We start from the raw sequence: 16,906 nt of genomic DNA, 5'->3' as shown, positions 1-16,906 counted from the left end.
AATACATCAAAATATAAGAAAACTCCATAAGGGGATTGATCGACCTCACAACATCCAGAAACCTTTTTGCAGTATTTTCTGCTCAGAGATGTGTGGGATGCTTCAGTAGCAACTCAAATCTTTTCAACATTTTCCATCTCATAGTCTGCCTCATTCTGTTGCTGTGCAGTTGTTGGCACATTGCCTTCAATGATCTTTAGAATGTCAACTCTATCTATTATCCTAGCCTGTGCTTTGATGTGGTCTAGAATGGGCTGGATGGAATAGCAGAATTCCATAACACTCTTGGTTTCCTCATTCACTCCGTGGTAGACATAGCCACCGGTGTGCAGACCAATCAGACTGCATTGCTCATTAAAAACTGGAGAGCCAGAAGATCCATGAAAGAAACAAGTGTTATAAGTGATCTGGTTTTCATAAATGTCCCATTTATCTTCAATAGACTTCTGTGTAATGACATGAATAAAATCGGGGTTCTCCTTTATGTGTTTGTCACTGGCTTCATCTATATTTTCTCTTTCGACGATGAAGCAGGGGTCCATTTTCTTCACCTCGCATGTGGATGTCCCACAATGCAGATCCCACCTTTGTCAGGAGTAGGGCCAGGGCTGCAGCGACTAAGCAATCGAGGATAGTCAGTTATTTCAGCAATTTGATCATCGTTCACTTCCAGAAGAGCAAAGTCAATACATCTTTTCATGTTATCCTTTAGGTAACACTTAGCAGCAAGCTTTTTTTTACTTGTACCAACTTCACCACTGATTCCAAACATTCATAATCAAATGCAGCTTTTATGTCACATGTGGATAAAATCTCGCCTGAAGTGTCGAGATAATCCCTAATAACATGTGCGTTAGTGAGAATAAGGTGTCCAAAAAATAAGAAACCAGTTCCAATGGCAGATCCACCCAATCGAATCTGACACACAGATTTGGACAGCTCTACAATCTCTCTCACTTTCTTGACCTCAGAGAAACTCTGACAGCTTTTATTATATTCAGCTCTGAAGAACTTTCGGACCTGAGACTCGTCCTTAAATTTCATTCGCTCTTTCAGCTTCTCCAGTAAACCTGTATACTGATCACGCAGAATATCCAAAATCTCTTTTGAGTCTGTGATGGGTTTCCATTCATTTAGGGGACTTTTGTGGTTTATTGTGTTTCTCTTTTGTTTTTTCACTCTTTTTGTTTGTTTGCTTTCACTCATCGGTTCATTGTTGATGGGTTGCTGTTCTTTATCATCTGCAATGGCACAAGCTGATGCTGCTTCATCTTCAGTCTTGACAGGTGTTTGTTTCTTTTGGCTATCTGGACGTTTGTCACTGATAAGAATGATCTGAAAATGCTGTTGATCAAGATCCTCTACAGAACTTGACATTTCATACCTTGTGTCAGAGTCCAAGTGTTCTAGTACACAGTGCATCATATCATCATATATATCATCAATAAATCGTCCATCCTCCATCAAGAGCAGTTCTCAAACTCTGTTCTTTTGATGCATATACACAGACATCATCAACACTACTCCTCAGTGCATTGCTTTTCATTAAGTATCTCAGTTTCATCCCTCCTTTGGTTTTGATGTAAAAGGTCACAAAGTCTTCCGGTTTACTGGAGAGAGAAACATTTGCTTTTGTCTCTGTAGATTCTGTAGCTGTATCATTTATGATGAAATCTATATTTAAGAGCTCATTCTTTGGAATAAGACAGCAGGGGAAATCTGTCTTTACAGCAGCTCCTTTGACTTCATGAGGTTGTTTTTGCCTGTGAATCAGTGTTTCTTTCAGTTGGTTCTTCTGTTTTAAAGCCGTGAAACTCTTGTTTTCATTAAGAGCAGCGATCACAGTCTGTGATGTATCACATGTCACTCCATATTTTATTCTTTTGTATTCAAACTTGAAACTATGCCTTTTCCCTTTTACTTCCTGTTAAATTAAGACAAAAACAATAAATCGGTACATAAACGGTACATTTAAGAGAACACTTTAAACTGTCCCGTTGTCATAAAGTCAAATGTGACCGCATCGAAAACCATTAAAAAGTCTTCAGACCCCCATTAAGGAATCTTTTTTTCTATTGTCCCAAAGTGTGTTAGAATTTGAAAAAATGTAATGGATGTAGTAGCACGATTTGTGTTCAAATAAAAGTAAAAGACCACATTGAAAACGCCTTTTCAAATCTTTTAATTTAAAGAATGTAAAACTAAAAATAAATGTACTTTTATTGCGTTTGCTTAGATTGGTCACCAAAAACTATGTGGTGTTTATAATGTATTCTTTACCACAACCGAGTCAAAATGACCCAAAGATAAAAGAATGTTTAAACTATTTTTATTCAATTAAAAATAATAATTATTATGCCTATGTGACTTACTTGCTGGCTTGTTGAGGGTCCATCTTGTTTAGGGTTGTCTATACAAGGACTATCCTTCCTTTCCTGGTATACCAGCAGAAATGTAAGAAAATATTTGGAAAAATGTAAATTCTTTAGTATGTTACAGTCAAAAAAATCATTTGTTACCAATGTCACACAAAAGATTAAAAGTCGCTAGTTTTCTGTCATGTTGGTGCCCACACTACACAACTGATCACTGGATGTGTCAAATGAAGAGCACGCGTCCCCGGCTAAAGCTTTGATCCCAAAATTCATTCACAAAAAGTGTTCGGTAGAAACGGATTATATGTAATCTGGATCACACTATCAGACTACAAAATCATGTATAAATTAATTATTATTTTATTGTGTTTCTTGCAAAACTTTTTATTTGGAAGCTGCACTCAACAGAGGCTGTTGACTGTGATTGTGAGAACAAAGTCTCTTTGAATGATGAATGAGTGATACATTTACAGTATATAGCACTCAGGGTGGATTGGGAAGAGAAATCGGCCCGGGATTTGACATAGAAACTGGCCCAAATGTTGTTGTTGTTGTGTGTGTGTGTGTATGTGTGTGTGTGTGTGGGGGGGGGGCATATCGCTGCCCCTATTTGCATAACGCTTTGTCCCGGTTCTCCCGATGGCCAGTCCGCCCCTGATCGGCCCCCCGGGAAAATGCCCGGTATGCCAGATTACAAGTCCAGCCCTGATAGCACTTTTCTGATACAACACTCAAAGTGAAATATAATGTGATTTGAATTTTTCTGTAAATTCTTATTTTTTGTAAAATCTTCCACATATTCTAAGACTCCTGCTCTGTCTATAACTGAGACATGTCCCATTATTCACATTATTCAGGTAGAGATGCAAACATGGCTGCAGGAATGAAAACTTTCCTGATTTACATACAATGTGTAAACCCTTCTCATCGAAGCTGTGAAAATTATACATTTGATTGGTCAGATTTTGTCACTCTGTTAAGACAAATTAATTGCAGAACCCTTCAAAATATCCTGTGAACACAGTAACAGAGCTACAGTGTGATCATTTGAATGGATGCCACAGAGCTGTTAAAAATTGAATATGGTGCTGTAAATAAAGTCTATTGTGCAATCAGGCACTCTAGTACACTGTTCAGGCCATGACAAGTTACAGTAAATAAACCTCACGGTTTCAGCCTAAAACATAATAAAACAACAATTATCATAACCTTACTTGAACAATGCCATAAGCTTGTGACACCTCCCCAGGTACACTGTTGCTGGGAATCTGCTTTTCCTAAAAATAGAAGTGCCACAAATATTACCACTAGCCTAAATCCAATACAATGGCTGAACAGAGCGAATTTGAATTACAATTTTATCACCCACATGATGTCTGTCTGCTTCATTTCCTTGGTGGGTGTTGCTTGAGACATGTTTTTTCATTCAGTGTGTCTGTGAGTAGGACAAAGGATGATTAAGCTCAGAAGTATGAAAAACAATACAGGCTGTGCTTTGATCTGTAGGTCTATATAATGCAATTGAATGAGTACCAAAAATTCTGAAAGTCAGCATGAAAGTACTCCACAAGACTCCTTTAATCCATGTCTTCAGAAGTGATATGATAAGTGTGGGTGAGAAACAGATCAATATTTTTGTCCTTTTTTACTATAAATTATCCTCCCTGCCCAATAGGTTGTAATATGCAGGAAGAATGTGAATCACGAGTCATGAGTGTTTACATAAAAATATTAAGTTCATAAATATGTCCCTGATTCACTACGCCTTGCATGTTTACGCCGTGTCTGTAAGCTCAGAAAGTTGGACAGGATGTGTTGCGTGAGTGACGGCAAAGCGGAAAATGAGTGAAAAGGGGGTGAGCCAAATGTTTGGGGGGTGTTCACTGTCCTTTTCTGCATATCGTGGTGCTGTTTGGTGGTCCAATCTGCATGGTAGGGATGGGCGATACCACTTAATTTCTTATCGATCCGATACAATATTTTCAAGTCCAATATCGTCGATAAAAAAAAAAAAACATGATTACTACTACAATATTACTGTAGTAAATCAATGGGTTCAATGGTATAGTAACTTCATATTAAATATGTATTTCAATTAATAGGTGTCATTATTGTTCCTTTTACTATGCTACTATGAAAACTGTTAATACTTGATTATTATTCTAACTAATAAACTAATTCATAATACGCAATAAACTGTTAAGCATTAATATGAGTGTAGTAATGTTCACGATAACTTGTATTCCCATATATAGCCTACATAAAAATTTATGTTTTTTACATTTATTTGTGTAATAGTATGTACTTTTCGGTGTAGAGTGAAATTGTTTTCCTACTTAGAAATATAAATTATTTGATATCACGAGAAAAGGGTGAAAAAAAGAGGGGGTGCAATATCATGCAGCATTTTCACAAAGTTTAATTGCATAAGTTACATATAAATGTATATACATATATTTACGTTTAGCCGGGAAATAAATATGCAGTGCAAATGATAGTTTCTCCAGGGACGCTTGTGCGTCAGACGCTGGAAATGTCCCGCCCCTTACTGAAACAGAAAATATGATTGGTTGGCAATTATCCAATCGTGTCTGAAATGAACCTTCTGATTGGTGGATCAGTTTAATCCGACTGTCTGTCTTACCAGTGCTCCCCAGTGCATCTCCGAGCGTGATTAAAGAAAACATTTAATCAAATGCTTGTTGTTCTAGCGGCCACACGTATCATCATTTAATTCATGTGGGGATACGCAAAATCCTAAAACTGATAGGAGGGCATACGACGTATATATATGCCCTAGACTACACACCAGAAGCTGTTTCTCTGATTTTCTCATTACCTCTACAAGGTGCTGAGCCCTCTTGTTTTGAATGGCCACTGATCGGCCCAAAAGTGCATCGGCCCACTGGGAAAATGCCCGGTATGCCAGATTACCAGTCCAGCCCTGCTTCGGGTCTATGTGCCCTGGTGGAACGACCAGCAGCTGTTTCTCTAGCCTCTTTCAAAAAACACCTAAAGACACGGCCCTTTTTTGAGCACTTGAGTGTACCCTTAAAAATGTTTCCACTCTTCTGTCTCTCGACTTCCTTACTATGTGAACTTCTCAGAGGAATTTTTGAAACTTCTCAGAGGAATTTTCCTTATGATGCCATTGTTCTCCTCATTTGTAAGCTGCTTTGGATAAAAGCATCTGCTAAATGAGTACATTTAAATGTAACATATCTCTTTAAATGAGTCTGGACTTCTGTTACTTTCACAACTACCACACCCAGTAAGAGGAATCGAAAGTAACTGAGATTATGTTGACAGAAAACCATCTAAATGTGGTGTTGATGAACACAGATGAACTTAATGTCACAATAATTGCTAAATTTCTGCCTCTATATTTACACAACATTACTGAAATTACTAGCATTCCGACATTTTAAAAATAGAGGACACGAAACTTGACTTGATGTGGTCCAGACATTCCAAGGTATTGTTGTAAATAACATGTTGCAAGAAAATGTTACCTTGGCTTGTCCAGGTGAAACGAAAATCTGATGATGCAAGAGAATGCCTAAAAACAGGTCTTTCTTGTTTTCTTAACTTCAGGAACTGTTCTTATTAGCTCACACCCTTGGCAAAGCTCATGATGATGAACAATGGCTGTGACAACTTTTAAAGGGATAGTTCACACAAAAATGAAAAAATGATCTCATTATTTACTCACCCTCATGATATCCCAGGTGTGTGTGTGTTTTTTTTTACCTTCACCAGAACACATTTGAAGAAAAATAGAACAAATATCTTTGCTCAGAAGGTCCTTAAAATGCAAGTGAATGGAGATTTCTCTTTTGAAGCTCCAACAATCACAGACAGACCACATAAATGTCATCCATACTACCCCAGCAGTTAAATTAATGTTTTTTAAAGCAACACAATTGCTTTAAGTGCGAAAAAATATAAATATGTAAGATCACACACACACACACACACACACACACCATTAAAGTGATGGGATCACCTAAACATGCAACATTTCAATCACCACAATTCTGCTTGCATTAAAGAAAAAACATCATCCTTAACATCTTTAATGTAGCATGTAAAATACAAAGTATTTTTGTTTGTTTTTTACAATTCACAAATAATTAATCTGCAACAACATAGTTTTACAGTCTGACAAACATTATTTTATTTGCAGGACATCCACAAAATTCTTCAGACTTAGAAAACTGAAGGAGATTCCAAAAGCTTTGAAACATCTTGAGCACTAGACCTACTGTAACACCATCACCAACAATTTTATATATGGTATACATTAATGTAATATGTGATAAAACATACATTTCAACTGTATTAATCATTTGTCAAAACTCAACTGTAAAGCAGAAATAATTGTGATCTGATTTATGACAAAAAAGGTAAATATTGTTGTTAAGATGTGCATCTTTTACTATAAGCAGAGCATTAAAAAGGTTTTGGACTGAAAATTATTTGCCGTTTAAAAAAAATTAAAATAAAAACTTCTTCAAAGACTAGGATCATCATTATTATTAATACACAAGAAAAAGATAAATGTGTGGGTTGCTTTAAACACGACTCCGAACCCCAATGTCCTTTTAATCTATTTCCATTTTCACATCTTCTTGATTCTGGAATTGTTCCTCCATGGGCATGTTTGCTCCACGTGCACCCTCAGTTTCCTCAGGGAGTTCTTTCATAAATTCAAATTCAGAAAGTAAGTTTAAGATGTCAGGTCTCTTTGTCTTGACCTCATTTTTGAGACTTTCTAGGATGGACTGCATGGAATAGGCAAATTCTATAACACTTCTGGTTATATCACCTTCTTTGTAATCAAATCCACCAGTGTGCATACCAATCAGATAGCAGTATTCATCAAAAACTGGGGAGCCAGAAGATCCATGAAAGAAACAAGTGTCATAGGTAATGTCGTTTTCTTTAAGATAAGGCCAACATTGCAATGACACATATGGATATAACCTATTCTGAGATATGTGATTATTTATAGCCTGTAATCGATTCTCAATCTCAATGATGAAGCAGGGGTCCATTTTTTTAACCCCACAATCTGGATGTCCCACAATGTAAATCCCACCACTATTAGGAGGTGCATTAGGAGGGGCATGTTTGTAATTTCTGAGCAATTGAGAACAGTTAACAGAAATAGATTCATCAATATCCAATTCAAGAAGAGCGTAATCAATATGTTTGTCTTTCTCATAACGGTAAGCAGCAAGGTCGTTTTTGCATCGCAGTACTATTGCCTGTGATTTTGAATATTCATAATTAAATGCTACCTTTATGGGCCTTAACAGACTAAATGTGTGTTGATGCTCTGATGGGGACAAACGAAGCTCATAACAACATGTGCATTAGTGAGGATAAATTTGTCAAAGAGTAAGAAGCCAGTTCCTAGGCCTGAGCTCAACTTCAGCAATCTGCTCACCAGCAATCTGCTCACCAGCAATCTGCTCATCTTTACTCGGCTCAACTCCAATCAGACATACAGAATCAGACAGGATCATGAGCTGCTTCACTTTCGTCACCTCAGTGAAACTCTTAAAGCCTTTATCAAATTCTTTTTGGTACAACTTTCTAACCTCGGGGTCTTTTAGCTTCTCCAATATATCTTTACACAGAATTTTGTACTCAGTGTTCTCTAAATCCCCAGTAACTTGAGCCCCACTCTGATTTGTTGATTTTATCATCTTTGCCTTTTGAGTCTCCTTTTGTTCAGTGTTGACGGGATATTGACTTTGATGGACATTGGGTTCAACTGCCAGAGCACCAGCTGGAGCTTCAATACTTTCCTTCTTTGCACTACTTAAATGCTTTTTGCCAGGTTGCTGCTTTTTACCAACACTATTAACCTTCACCTGGAAACGTTTTTCATTCCAAGCAGAATCTACAACCAAGGAAATTATGTATCTTTCTTTTTATCATCATACTCTATGAGCTCAGAGCCTCTGACAAATATTTCATCCACAAATCGCCCATCACGCCAAAGTGCACTTTCCAATGTCTCTCCTACAAATGCATACACACAAACATAGTCAACTGTCCTCAGTGTTGTGCTCTTTATTATGATTTTCATTTTGCCCTCTCCTTTTGTTCTGATGTAGAGGACAACTAATTTTTGATGTTGAAGTGAAGTCTTCTCAGTTGATTGTTGAAGTGAAGTCTTCTCAGTTGATTTTTGTTCTATAGAAGCATTTTTTTCTCTTGTGATGAATTGTATATTTAAGACTTCATCTCTTTCAATAAGACAGCAGGGGAAATCAGTGTTCACAGCAGCTCCATGGAATTTCCCTTCAGATCTTTTTATAATTATTTCTGTCTGCATGTTGTTGTTGTTAATTTTCTTAAAGCTACCATTATCATTGAGAGCATCAATCACAGTCTGGGATTTGTCACATGCCACAATGTACGACTTGTCCTTGTACTTGAACGTGAAAGTGTGTCTTTCCCTTTCTGGGCTCTGTTAATTCAGAAAAATAATCATGTATAAACAAACACATTTATTATTATCAACATTGGAAAAGAGCTACCTGCAAAGCTAGCAGTTTTTATAGTAGACAAGAAACTTTATTTTGGTTAAATGTAGGTAGTTCCATACACACGTTTGCTAAATTGTTTTAATTCAGTAATGATGAATTAAGTGGGAGATAACCAGGGTTCGGAGGATTACTTTTTAAATGTATTCCACTACAGATTACAGAATACATGCTGTAAAATGTTATTTGTAATGTATTCTGTTAGATTACTCAAGGTCAGTAATGTAATCTAAATACTTTGGATTACTTCTTCAGCACTGGTAGATTTTTTCACTTGTTTTGACTATAAAAACTAAAAAATACACATGTTAAAAATACATTCTCTGAAAAACTTAAATATCTTATGCAGTGTTGTTTCTAAAACGAGATCAATCTAATTGATCTTGTTTTAAGTATTTTTAGATATTTTTACAGTAGTAAAATTTTTTACAAAAATTATCATCAAGAATATGATTTTTGCCCTAATATCAAAGATCTTACTAGAAAAAAAGAATTTATGATCCAACGTGAATTTTCTTGATAAATAAATATGATTGTGTCTGGTAACATGTGCATGTAAAATGGTTAGAAATAGCATTTTAGCTTAGCGTAAATCTGACAATTTACACAAGGATTATTTCGATTTCTTCTGCTCCAAACGTACTTCTCTGTCTGCTCGTATGAATGTAACACATCATAAGAAAGTGTTTCACCGCTGTTCAAATGCACTTTGGATCACATCATTTATATGTATAAATGTTTTCCATCTGAAGGACTAAATATTAAATGAAACGAATGACAATGCAAAGTAATCTCTTCAGTAATCAAATACTTTTTAAATGTAACTATTCTAAATACCAAATTGTAACTGTAGTGGAATACTATTACTTATATTTTGTATTTTAAATACATAATCCCGTTACATGTATTCCGTTACGCCCAACCCTGGAGAGGATGCATGGGAAACAAACCTGCTGAACAGCATGATGACTTGTTGATGACCCTTCCTCTTCCTTCTTTTGAGATGAATGATCCATCCTATAGATAGATAGAGCACTTCTTTGTTATAGGGCCAAAGGTCAGAAAAAGTCAACTTAATTACACTTTTCCCACCTGCTCTCATTCAGTCCACACCCAGTAATGGAAATCAAAAGGTTACTAGCCTAAATTATATTATAGAGAATCTCTCAATGAAGACCTGCATATATAAAGTGGCAGGTATGAACGCAGGGCCAATTTGATATTTTTATATAATGTAAAATATTTTCACGAATAGTTTCTTTAATATTAATGGAAAGTTCTGGGTTCAATACAAGTCAAGCTCAATCGACAGCATTTGTACTGTAATACTGATTACCACAAAAATGTATTTCGACTCATACCTCTTTTTCTTTAAAAAAAAAAAAAAAATCAAATCTGGGTTACAGTGAGGCACTTACAATGAAAGTGAATTACCCGTAATTTCCGGACTATAAGCCGCAACTTTTTTCCCACGCTTTGAACCTCGCGGCTTATACAATGACGCGGCTAATATATGGATTTTTCCCGCTATCAAATTTTATTAAAAAAAAACATTCTGTGACGTGCTCAGTTTTTTGGCGGCGTGAAGCTTTCATTAGACCAATGAAATTGCCGAACGGGTTAAGGTCAAAACAACTTTTTTGTTTACGGTTTAGATTAAATCGAGCGCGCTCAAACTTCCCATCATTCTGATTACGGTAGTAATTTTGTCACCCTCACCATGGCAAAGACATGGAGAAATGCATATGATGCAGCTTTCAAGTTGAAGGCGATTGATCTGGCTGTTGAAAAGGAAATATAGCTGCTGCACGGGAGACGTTGGAAACAGCAGCGTGAGGAATTGACTCAGTGCAAAAAGACAACTAATCTGAGGCTATTCAACTCCGACACCGAAGGAGATGACTTCAGTGGTTTCAGTGCACAGGACGAGGAAGATAGTAACCAATGACTTTCTTGGTAGGCTACTGTTTACTGCAAATGTTTTATTACAAGCCGTGTGTGGCAGCGGGGCGTGGTCAAGCGCCCGTCCGGGAGAGAAAAGCTGTAAGGGCGCTTACACCTGCGCTAAATTATGTCTAACACCGGTGTCTAATTTCAAGTGCCCTGCTTCACGTGTCCTTCTTGGGAAAACAGTTTTCAGCAGGGCACTTGACGTTCCAGGTAAGGCTTTTACTGGCCACAGTGTGTCTGTGAGTATAGGACAAAGGATGATTAAGCTCAGAAGTATGAAAAACAATACAGGCTGTGCTTTGATCTGTAGGTCTATATAATGCAATTGAATGAGTACCAAAAATTCTGAAAGTCAGCATGAAAGTACTCCACAAGACTCCTTTAATCCATGTCTTCAGAAGTGATATGATAAGTGTGGGTGAGAAACAGATCAATATTTTTGTCCTTTTTACTATAAATTATCCTCCCTGCCCAATAGGTTGTAATATGCAGGAAGAATGTGAATCACGAGTCATGAGTGTTTACATAAAAATATTAAGTTCATAAATATGTCCCTGATTCACTACGCCTTGCATGTTTACGCCGTGTCTGTAAGCTCAGAAAGTTGGACAGGATGTGTTGCGTGAGTGACGGCAAAGCGGAAAATGAGTGAAAAGGGGGTGAGCCAAATGTTTGGGGGGTGTTCACTGTCCTTTTCTGCATATCGTGGTGCTGTTTGGTGGTCCAATCTGCATGGTAGGGATGGGCGATACCACTTAATTTCTTATCGATCCGATACAATATTTTCAAGTCCAATATCGTCGATAAAAAAAAAAAAAACATGATTACTACTACAATATTACTGTAGTAAATCAATGGGTTCAATGGTATAGTAACTTCATATTAAATATGTATTTCAATTAATAGGTGTCATTATTGTTCCTTTTACTATGCTACTATGAAAACTGTTAATACTTGATTATTATTCTAACTAATAAACTAATTCATAATACGCAATAAACTGTTAAGCATTAATATGAGTGTAGTAATGTTCACGATAACTTGTATTCCCATATATAGCCTACATAAAAATTTATGTTTTTTACATTTATTTGTGTAATAGTATGTACTTTTCGGTGTAGAGTGAAATTGTTTTCCTACTTAGAAATATAAATTATTTGATATCACGAGAAAAGGGTGAAAAAAGAGGGGTGCAATATCATGCAGCATTTTCACAAAGTTTAATTGCATAAGTTACATATAAATGTATATACATATATTTACGCTTAGCCGGAAATAAATATGCAGTGCAAATGATAGTTTCTCCAGGGACGCTTGTAGCGTCAGACGCTGGAAATGTCCCGCCCTTACTGAAACAGAAAATATGATTGGTTGGCAATTATCCAATCGTGTCTGAAATGAACCTTCTGATTGGTGGATCAGTTTAATCCGACTGTCTGTCTTACCAGTGCTCCCCAGTGCATCTCCGAGCGTGATTAAAGAAAACATTTAATCAAATGCTTGTTGTTCTAGCGGCCACACGTATCATCATTTAATTCATGTGGGGATACGCAAAATCCTAAAACTGATAGGAGGGCATACGACGTATATATATGCCCTAGACTACACACCAGAAGCTGTTTCTCTGATTTTCTCATTACCTCTACAAGGTGCTGAGCCCTCTTGTTTTGAATGGCCACTGATCGGCCCAAAAGTGCATCGGCCCACTGGGAAAATGCCCGGTATGCCAGATTACCAGTCCAGCCCTGCTTCGGGTCTATGTGCCCTGGTGGAACGACCAGCAGCTGTTTCTCTAGCCTCTTTCAAAAAACACCTAAAGACACGGCCCTTTTTTGAGCACTTGAGTGTACCCTTAAAAATGTTTCCACTCTTCTGTCTCTCGACTTCCTTACTATGTGAACTTCTCAGAGGAATTTTTGAAACTTCTCAGAGGAATTTTCCTTATGATGCCATTGTTCTCCTCATTTGTAAGCTGCTTTGGATAAAAGCATCTGCTAAATGAGTACATTTAAATGTAACATATCTCTTTAAATGAGTCTGGACTTCTGTTACTTTCACAACTACCACACCCAGTAAGAGGAATCGAAAGTAACTGAGATTATGTTGACAGAAAACCATCTAAATGTGGTGTTGATGAACACAGATGAACTTAATGTCACAATAATTGCTAAATTTCTGCCTCTATATTTACACAACATTACTGAAATTACTAGCATTCCGACATTTTAAAAATAGAGGACACGAAACTTGACTTGATGTGGTCCAGACATTCCAAGGTATTGTTGTAAATAACATGTTGCAAGAAAATGTTACCTTGGCTTGTCCAGGTGAAACGAAAATCTGATGATGCAAGAGAATGCCTAAAAACAGGTCTTTCTTGTTTTCTTAACTTCAGGAACTGTTCTTATTAGCTCACACCCTTGGCAAAGCTCATGATGATGAACAATGGCTGTGACAACTTTTAAAGGGATAGTTCACACAAAAATGAAAAAATGATCTCATTATTTACTCACCCTCATGATATCCCAGGTGTGTGTGTGTTTTTTTTTACCTTCACCAGAACACATTTGAAGAAAAATAGAACAAATATCTTTGCTCAGAAGGTCCTTAAAATGCAAGTGAATGGAGATTTCTCTTTTGAAGCTCCAACAATCACAGACAGACCACATAAATGTCATCCATACTACCCCAGCAGTTAAATTAATGTTTTTTAAAGCAACACAATTGCTTTAAGTGCGAAAAAATATAAATATGTAAGATCACACACACACACACACACACACACCATTAAAGTGATGGGATCACCTAAACATGCAACATTTCAATCACCACAATTCTGCTTGCATTAAAGAAAAAACATCATCCTTAACATCTTTAATGTAGCATGTAAAATACAAAGTATTTTTGTTTGTTTTTTACAATTCACAAATAATTAATCTGCAACAACATAGTTTTACAGTCTGACAAACATTATTTTATTTGCAGGACATCCACAAAATTCTTCAGACTTAGAAAACTGAAGGAGATTCCAAAAGCTTTGAAACATCTTGAGCACTAGACCTACTGTAACACCATCACCAACAATTTTATATATGGTATACATTAATGTAATATGTGATAAAACATACATTTCAACTGTATTAATCATTTGTCAAAACTCAACTGTAAAGCAGAAATAATTGTGATCTGATTTATGACAAAAAAGGTAAATATTGTTGTTAAGATGTGCATCTTTTACTATAAGCAGAGCATTAAAAAGGTTTTGGACTGAAAATTATTTGCCGTTTAAAAAAATTAAAATAAAAACTTCTTCAAAGACTAGGATCATCATTATTATTAATACACAAGAAAAAGATAAATGTGTGGGTTGCTTTAAACACCGACTCCGAACCCCAATGTCCTTTTAATCTATTTCCATTTTCACATCTTCTTGATTCTGGAATTGTTCCTCCATGGGCATGTTTGCTCCACGTGCACCCTCAGTTTCCTCAGGGAGTTCTTTCATAAATTCAAATTCAGAAAGTAAGTTTAAGATGTCAGGTCTCTTTGTCTTGACCTCATTTTTGAGACTTTCTAGGATGGACTGCATGGAATAGGCAAATTCTATAACACTTCTGGTTATATCACCTTCTTTGTAATCAAATCCACCAGTGTGCATACCAATCAGATAGCAGTATTCATCAAAAACTGGGGAGCCAGAAGATCCATGAAAGAAACAAGTGTCATAGGTAATGTCGTTTTCTTTAAGATAAGGCCAACATTGCAATGACACATATGGATATAACCTATTCTGAGATATGTGATTATTTATAGCCTGTAATCGATTCTCAATCTCAATGATGAAGCAGGGGTCCATTTTTTAACCCCACAATCTGGATGTCCCACAATGTAAATCCCACCACTATTAGGAGGTGCATTAGGAGGGGCATGTTTGTAATTTCTGAGCAATTGAGAACAGTTAACAGAAATAGATTCATCAATATCCAATTCAAGAAGAGCGTAATCAATATGTTTGTCTTTCTCATAACGGTAAGCAGCAAGGTCGTTTTTGCATCGCAGTACTATTGCCTGTGATTTTGAATATTCATAATTAAATGCTACCTTTATGGGCCTTAACAGACTAAATGTGTGTTGATGCTCTGATGGGGACAAACGAAGCTCATAACAACATGTGCATTAGTGAGGATAAATTTGTCAAAGAGTAAGAAGCCAGTTCCTAGGCCTGAGCTCAACTTCAGCAATCTGCTCACCAGCAATCTGCTCACCAGCAATCTGCTCATCTTTACTCGGCTCAACTCCAATCAGACATACAGAATCAGACAGGATCATGAGCTGCTTCACTTTCGTCACCTCAGTGAAACTCTTAAAGCCTTTATCAAATTCTTTTTGGTACAACTTTCTAACCTCGGGGTCTTTTAGCTTCTCCAATATATCTTTACACAGAATTTTGTACTCAGTGTTCTCTAAATCCCCAGTAACTTGAGCCCCACTCTGATTTGTTGATTTTATCATCTTTGCCTTTTGAGTCTCCTTTTGTTCAGTGTTGACGGGATATTGACTTTGATGGACATTGGGTTCAACTGCCAGAGCACCAGCTGGAGCTTCAATACTTTCCTTCTTTGCACTACTTAAATGCTTTTTGCCAGGTTGCTGCTTTTTACCAACACTATTAACCTTCACCTGGAAACGTTTTTCATTCCAAGCAGAATCTACAACCAAGGAAATTATGTATCTTTCTTTTTTATCATCATACTCTATGAGCTCAGAGCCTCTGACAAATATTTCATCCACAAATCGCCCATCACGCCAAAGTGCACTTTCCAATGTCTCTCCTACAAATGCATACACACAAACATAGTCAACTGTCCTCAGTGTTGTGCTCTTTATTATGATTTTCATTTTGCCCTCTCCTTTTGTTCTGATGTAGAGGACAACTAATTTTTGATGTTGAAGTGAAGTCTTCTCAGTTGATTGTTGAAGTGAAGTCTTCTCAGTTGATTTTTGTTCTATAGAAGCATTTTTTTCTCTTGTGATGAATTGTATATTTAAGACTTCATCTCTTTCAATAAGACAGCAGGGGAAATCAGTGTTCACAGCAGCTCCATGGAATTTCCCTTCAGATCTTTTTATAATTATTTCTGTCTGCATGTTGTTGTTGTTAATTTTCTTAAAGCTACCATTATCATTGAGAGCATCAATCACAGTCTGGGATTTGTCACATGCCACAATGTACGACTTGTCCTTGTACTTGAACGTGAAAGTGTGTCTTTCCCTTTCTGGGCTCTGTTAATTCAGAAAAATAATCATGTATAAACAAACACATTTATTATTATCAACATTGGAAAAGAGCTACCTGCAAAGCTAGCAGTTTTTATAGTAGACAAGAAACTTTATTTTGGTTAAATGTAGGTAGTTCCATACACACGTTTGCTAAATTGTTTTAATTCAGTAATGATGAATTAAGTGGGAGATAACCAGGGTTCGGGAGGATTACTTTTGAAATGTATTCCACTACAGATTACAGAATACATGCTGTAAAATGTTATTTGTAATGTATTCTGTTAGATTACTCAAGGTCAGTAATGTAATCTAAATACTTTGGATTACTTCTTCAGCACTGGTAGATTTTTTCACTTGTTTTGACTATAAAAACTAAAAAATACACATGTTAAAAATACATTCTCTGAAAAACTTAAATATCTTATGCAGTGTTGTTTCTAAAACGAGTTCAATCTAATTGATCTTGTTTTAAGTATTTTAGATATTTTTACAGGAGTAAAATTTTTACAAAAATTATTATCAAGAATATGATTTTTGCCCTAATATCAAAGATCTTACTAGAAAAAAGAATTTATGATCCAACGTGAATTTTCTTGATAAATAAATATGATTGTGTCTGGTAACATGTGCATGTAAAATGGTTAGAAATAGCATTTTAGCTTAGCGTAAATCTGACAATTTACACAAGGATTATTTCGATTTCTTCTGCTCCAAACGTACTTCTCTGTCTGCTCGTATGAA

At 36.3% G+C, this 16,906-nt stretch overlaps 4 protein-coding genes and 1 pseudogene across 4 annotated transcripts in view; 1 reads left to right on the top strand and 4 right to left on the bottom strand.

Annotated features, from left to right (window-relative positions):
* The window catches only part of LOC127643313 (excitatory amino acid transporter 1-like), a 131,996-nt gene that overhangs the window by 32,114 nt on the left and 82,976 nt on the right, over window positions 1–16,906 (top strand). The window lies entirely within an intron of this gene.
* The window catches only part of LOC127643315 (serine protease FAM111A-like), a 20,814-nt pseudogene continuing 4,017 nt past the window's right edge, over window positions 110–16,906 (bottom strand).
* Window positions 6,520–10,683, bottom strand: LOC127636895 (serine protease FAM111A-like). Its single transcript, XM_052117689.1, has 5 exons — window positions 10,655–10,683; window positions 9,886–9,952; window positions 8,305–8,859; window positions 7,811–8,257; window positions 6,520–7,735 (listed from the first exon to the last, which is right to left on the bottom strand). The coding sequence occupies exons 1-5, from the start codon at window positions 10,678–10,680 to the stop codon at window positions 6,980–6,982; spliced, it is 1,851 nt and encodes a 616-aa protein (XP_051973649.1). The 5' UTR covers window positions 10,681–10,683; the 3' UTR covers window positions 6,520–6,979.
* Window positions 14,275–15,049, bottom strand: LOC127636886 (serine protease FAM111A-like; the record flags this gene model as incomplete). The annotated part of the gene is given in 2 exon segments (XM_052117676.1): window positions 14,275–14,746; window positions 14,749–15,049. Coding segments are annotated over 2 exon segments (759 nt in total), but the record flags the coding sequence as incomplete, so codon positions are not given.
* LOC127636879 (serine protease FAM111A-like) overlaps window positions 15,080–16,906 on the bottom strand; it is a 12,851-nt gene continuing 11,024 nt past the window's right edge. Inside the window, exon 3 of the mRNA XM_052117664.1 lies at window positions 15,080–16,168. Within this exon, the coding sequence (XP_051973624.1) occupies window positions 15,080–16,168 (1,089 nt within the window). The remainder of the gene's footprint in view (window positions 16,169–16,906) is intronic.

This window comes from Xyrauchen texanus, chromosome 4 (assembly GCF_025860055.1).
Source record: "Xyrauchen texanus isolate HMW12.3.18 chromosome 4, RBS_HiC_50CHRs, whole genome shotgun sequence".
In the NCBI taxonomy this organism is placed as follows: domain Eukaryota; kingdom Metazoa; phylum Chordata; class Actinopteri; order Cypriniformes; family Catostomidae; genus Xyrauchen; species Xyrauchen texanus.
This window is presented reverse-complemented; position numbering and strand designations above follow the sequence as displayed.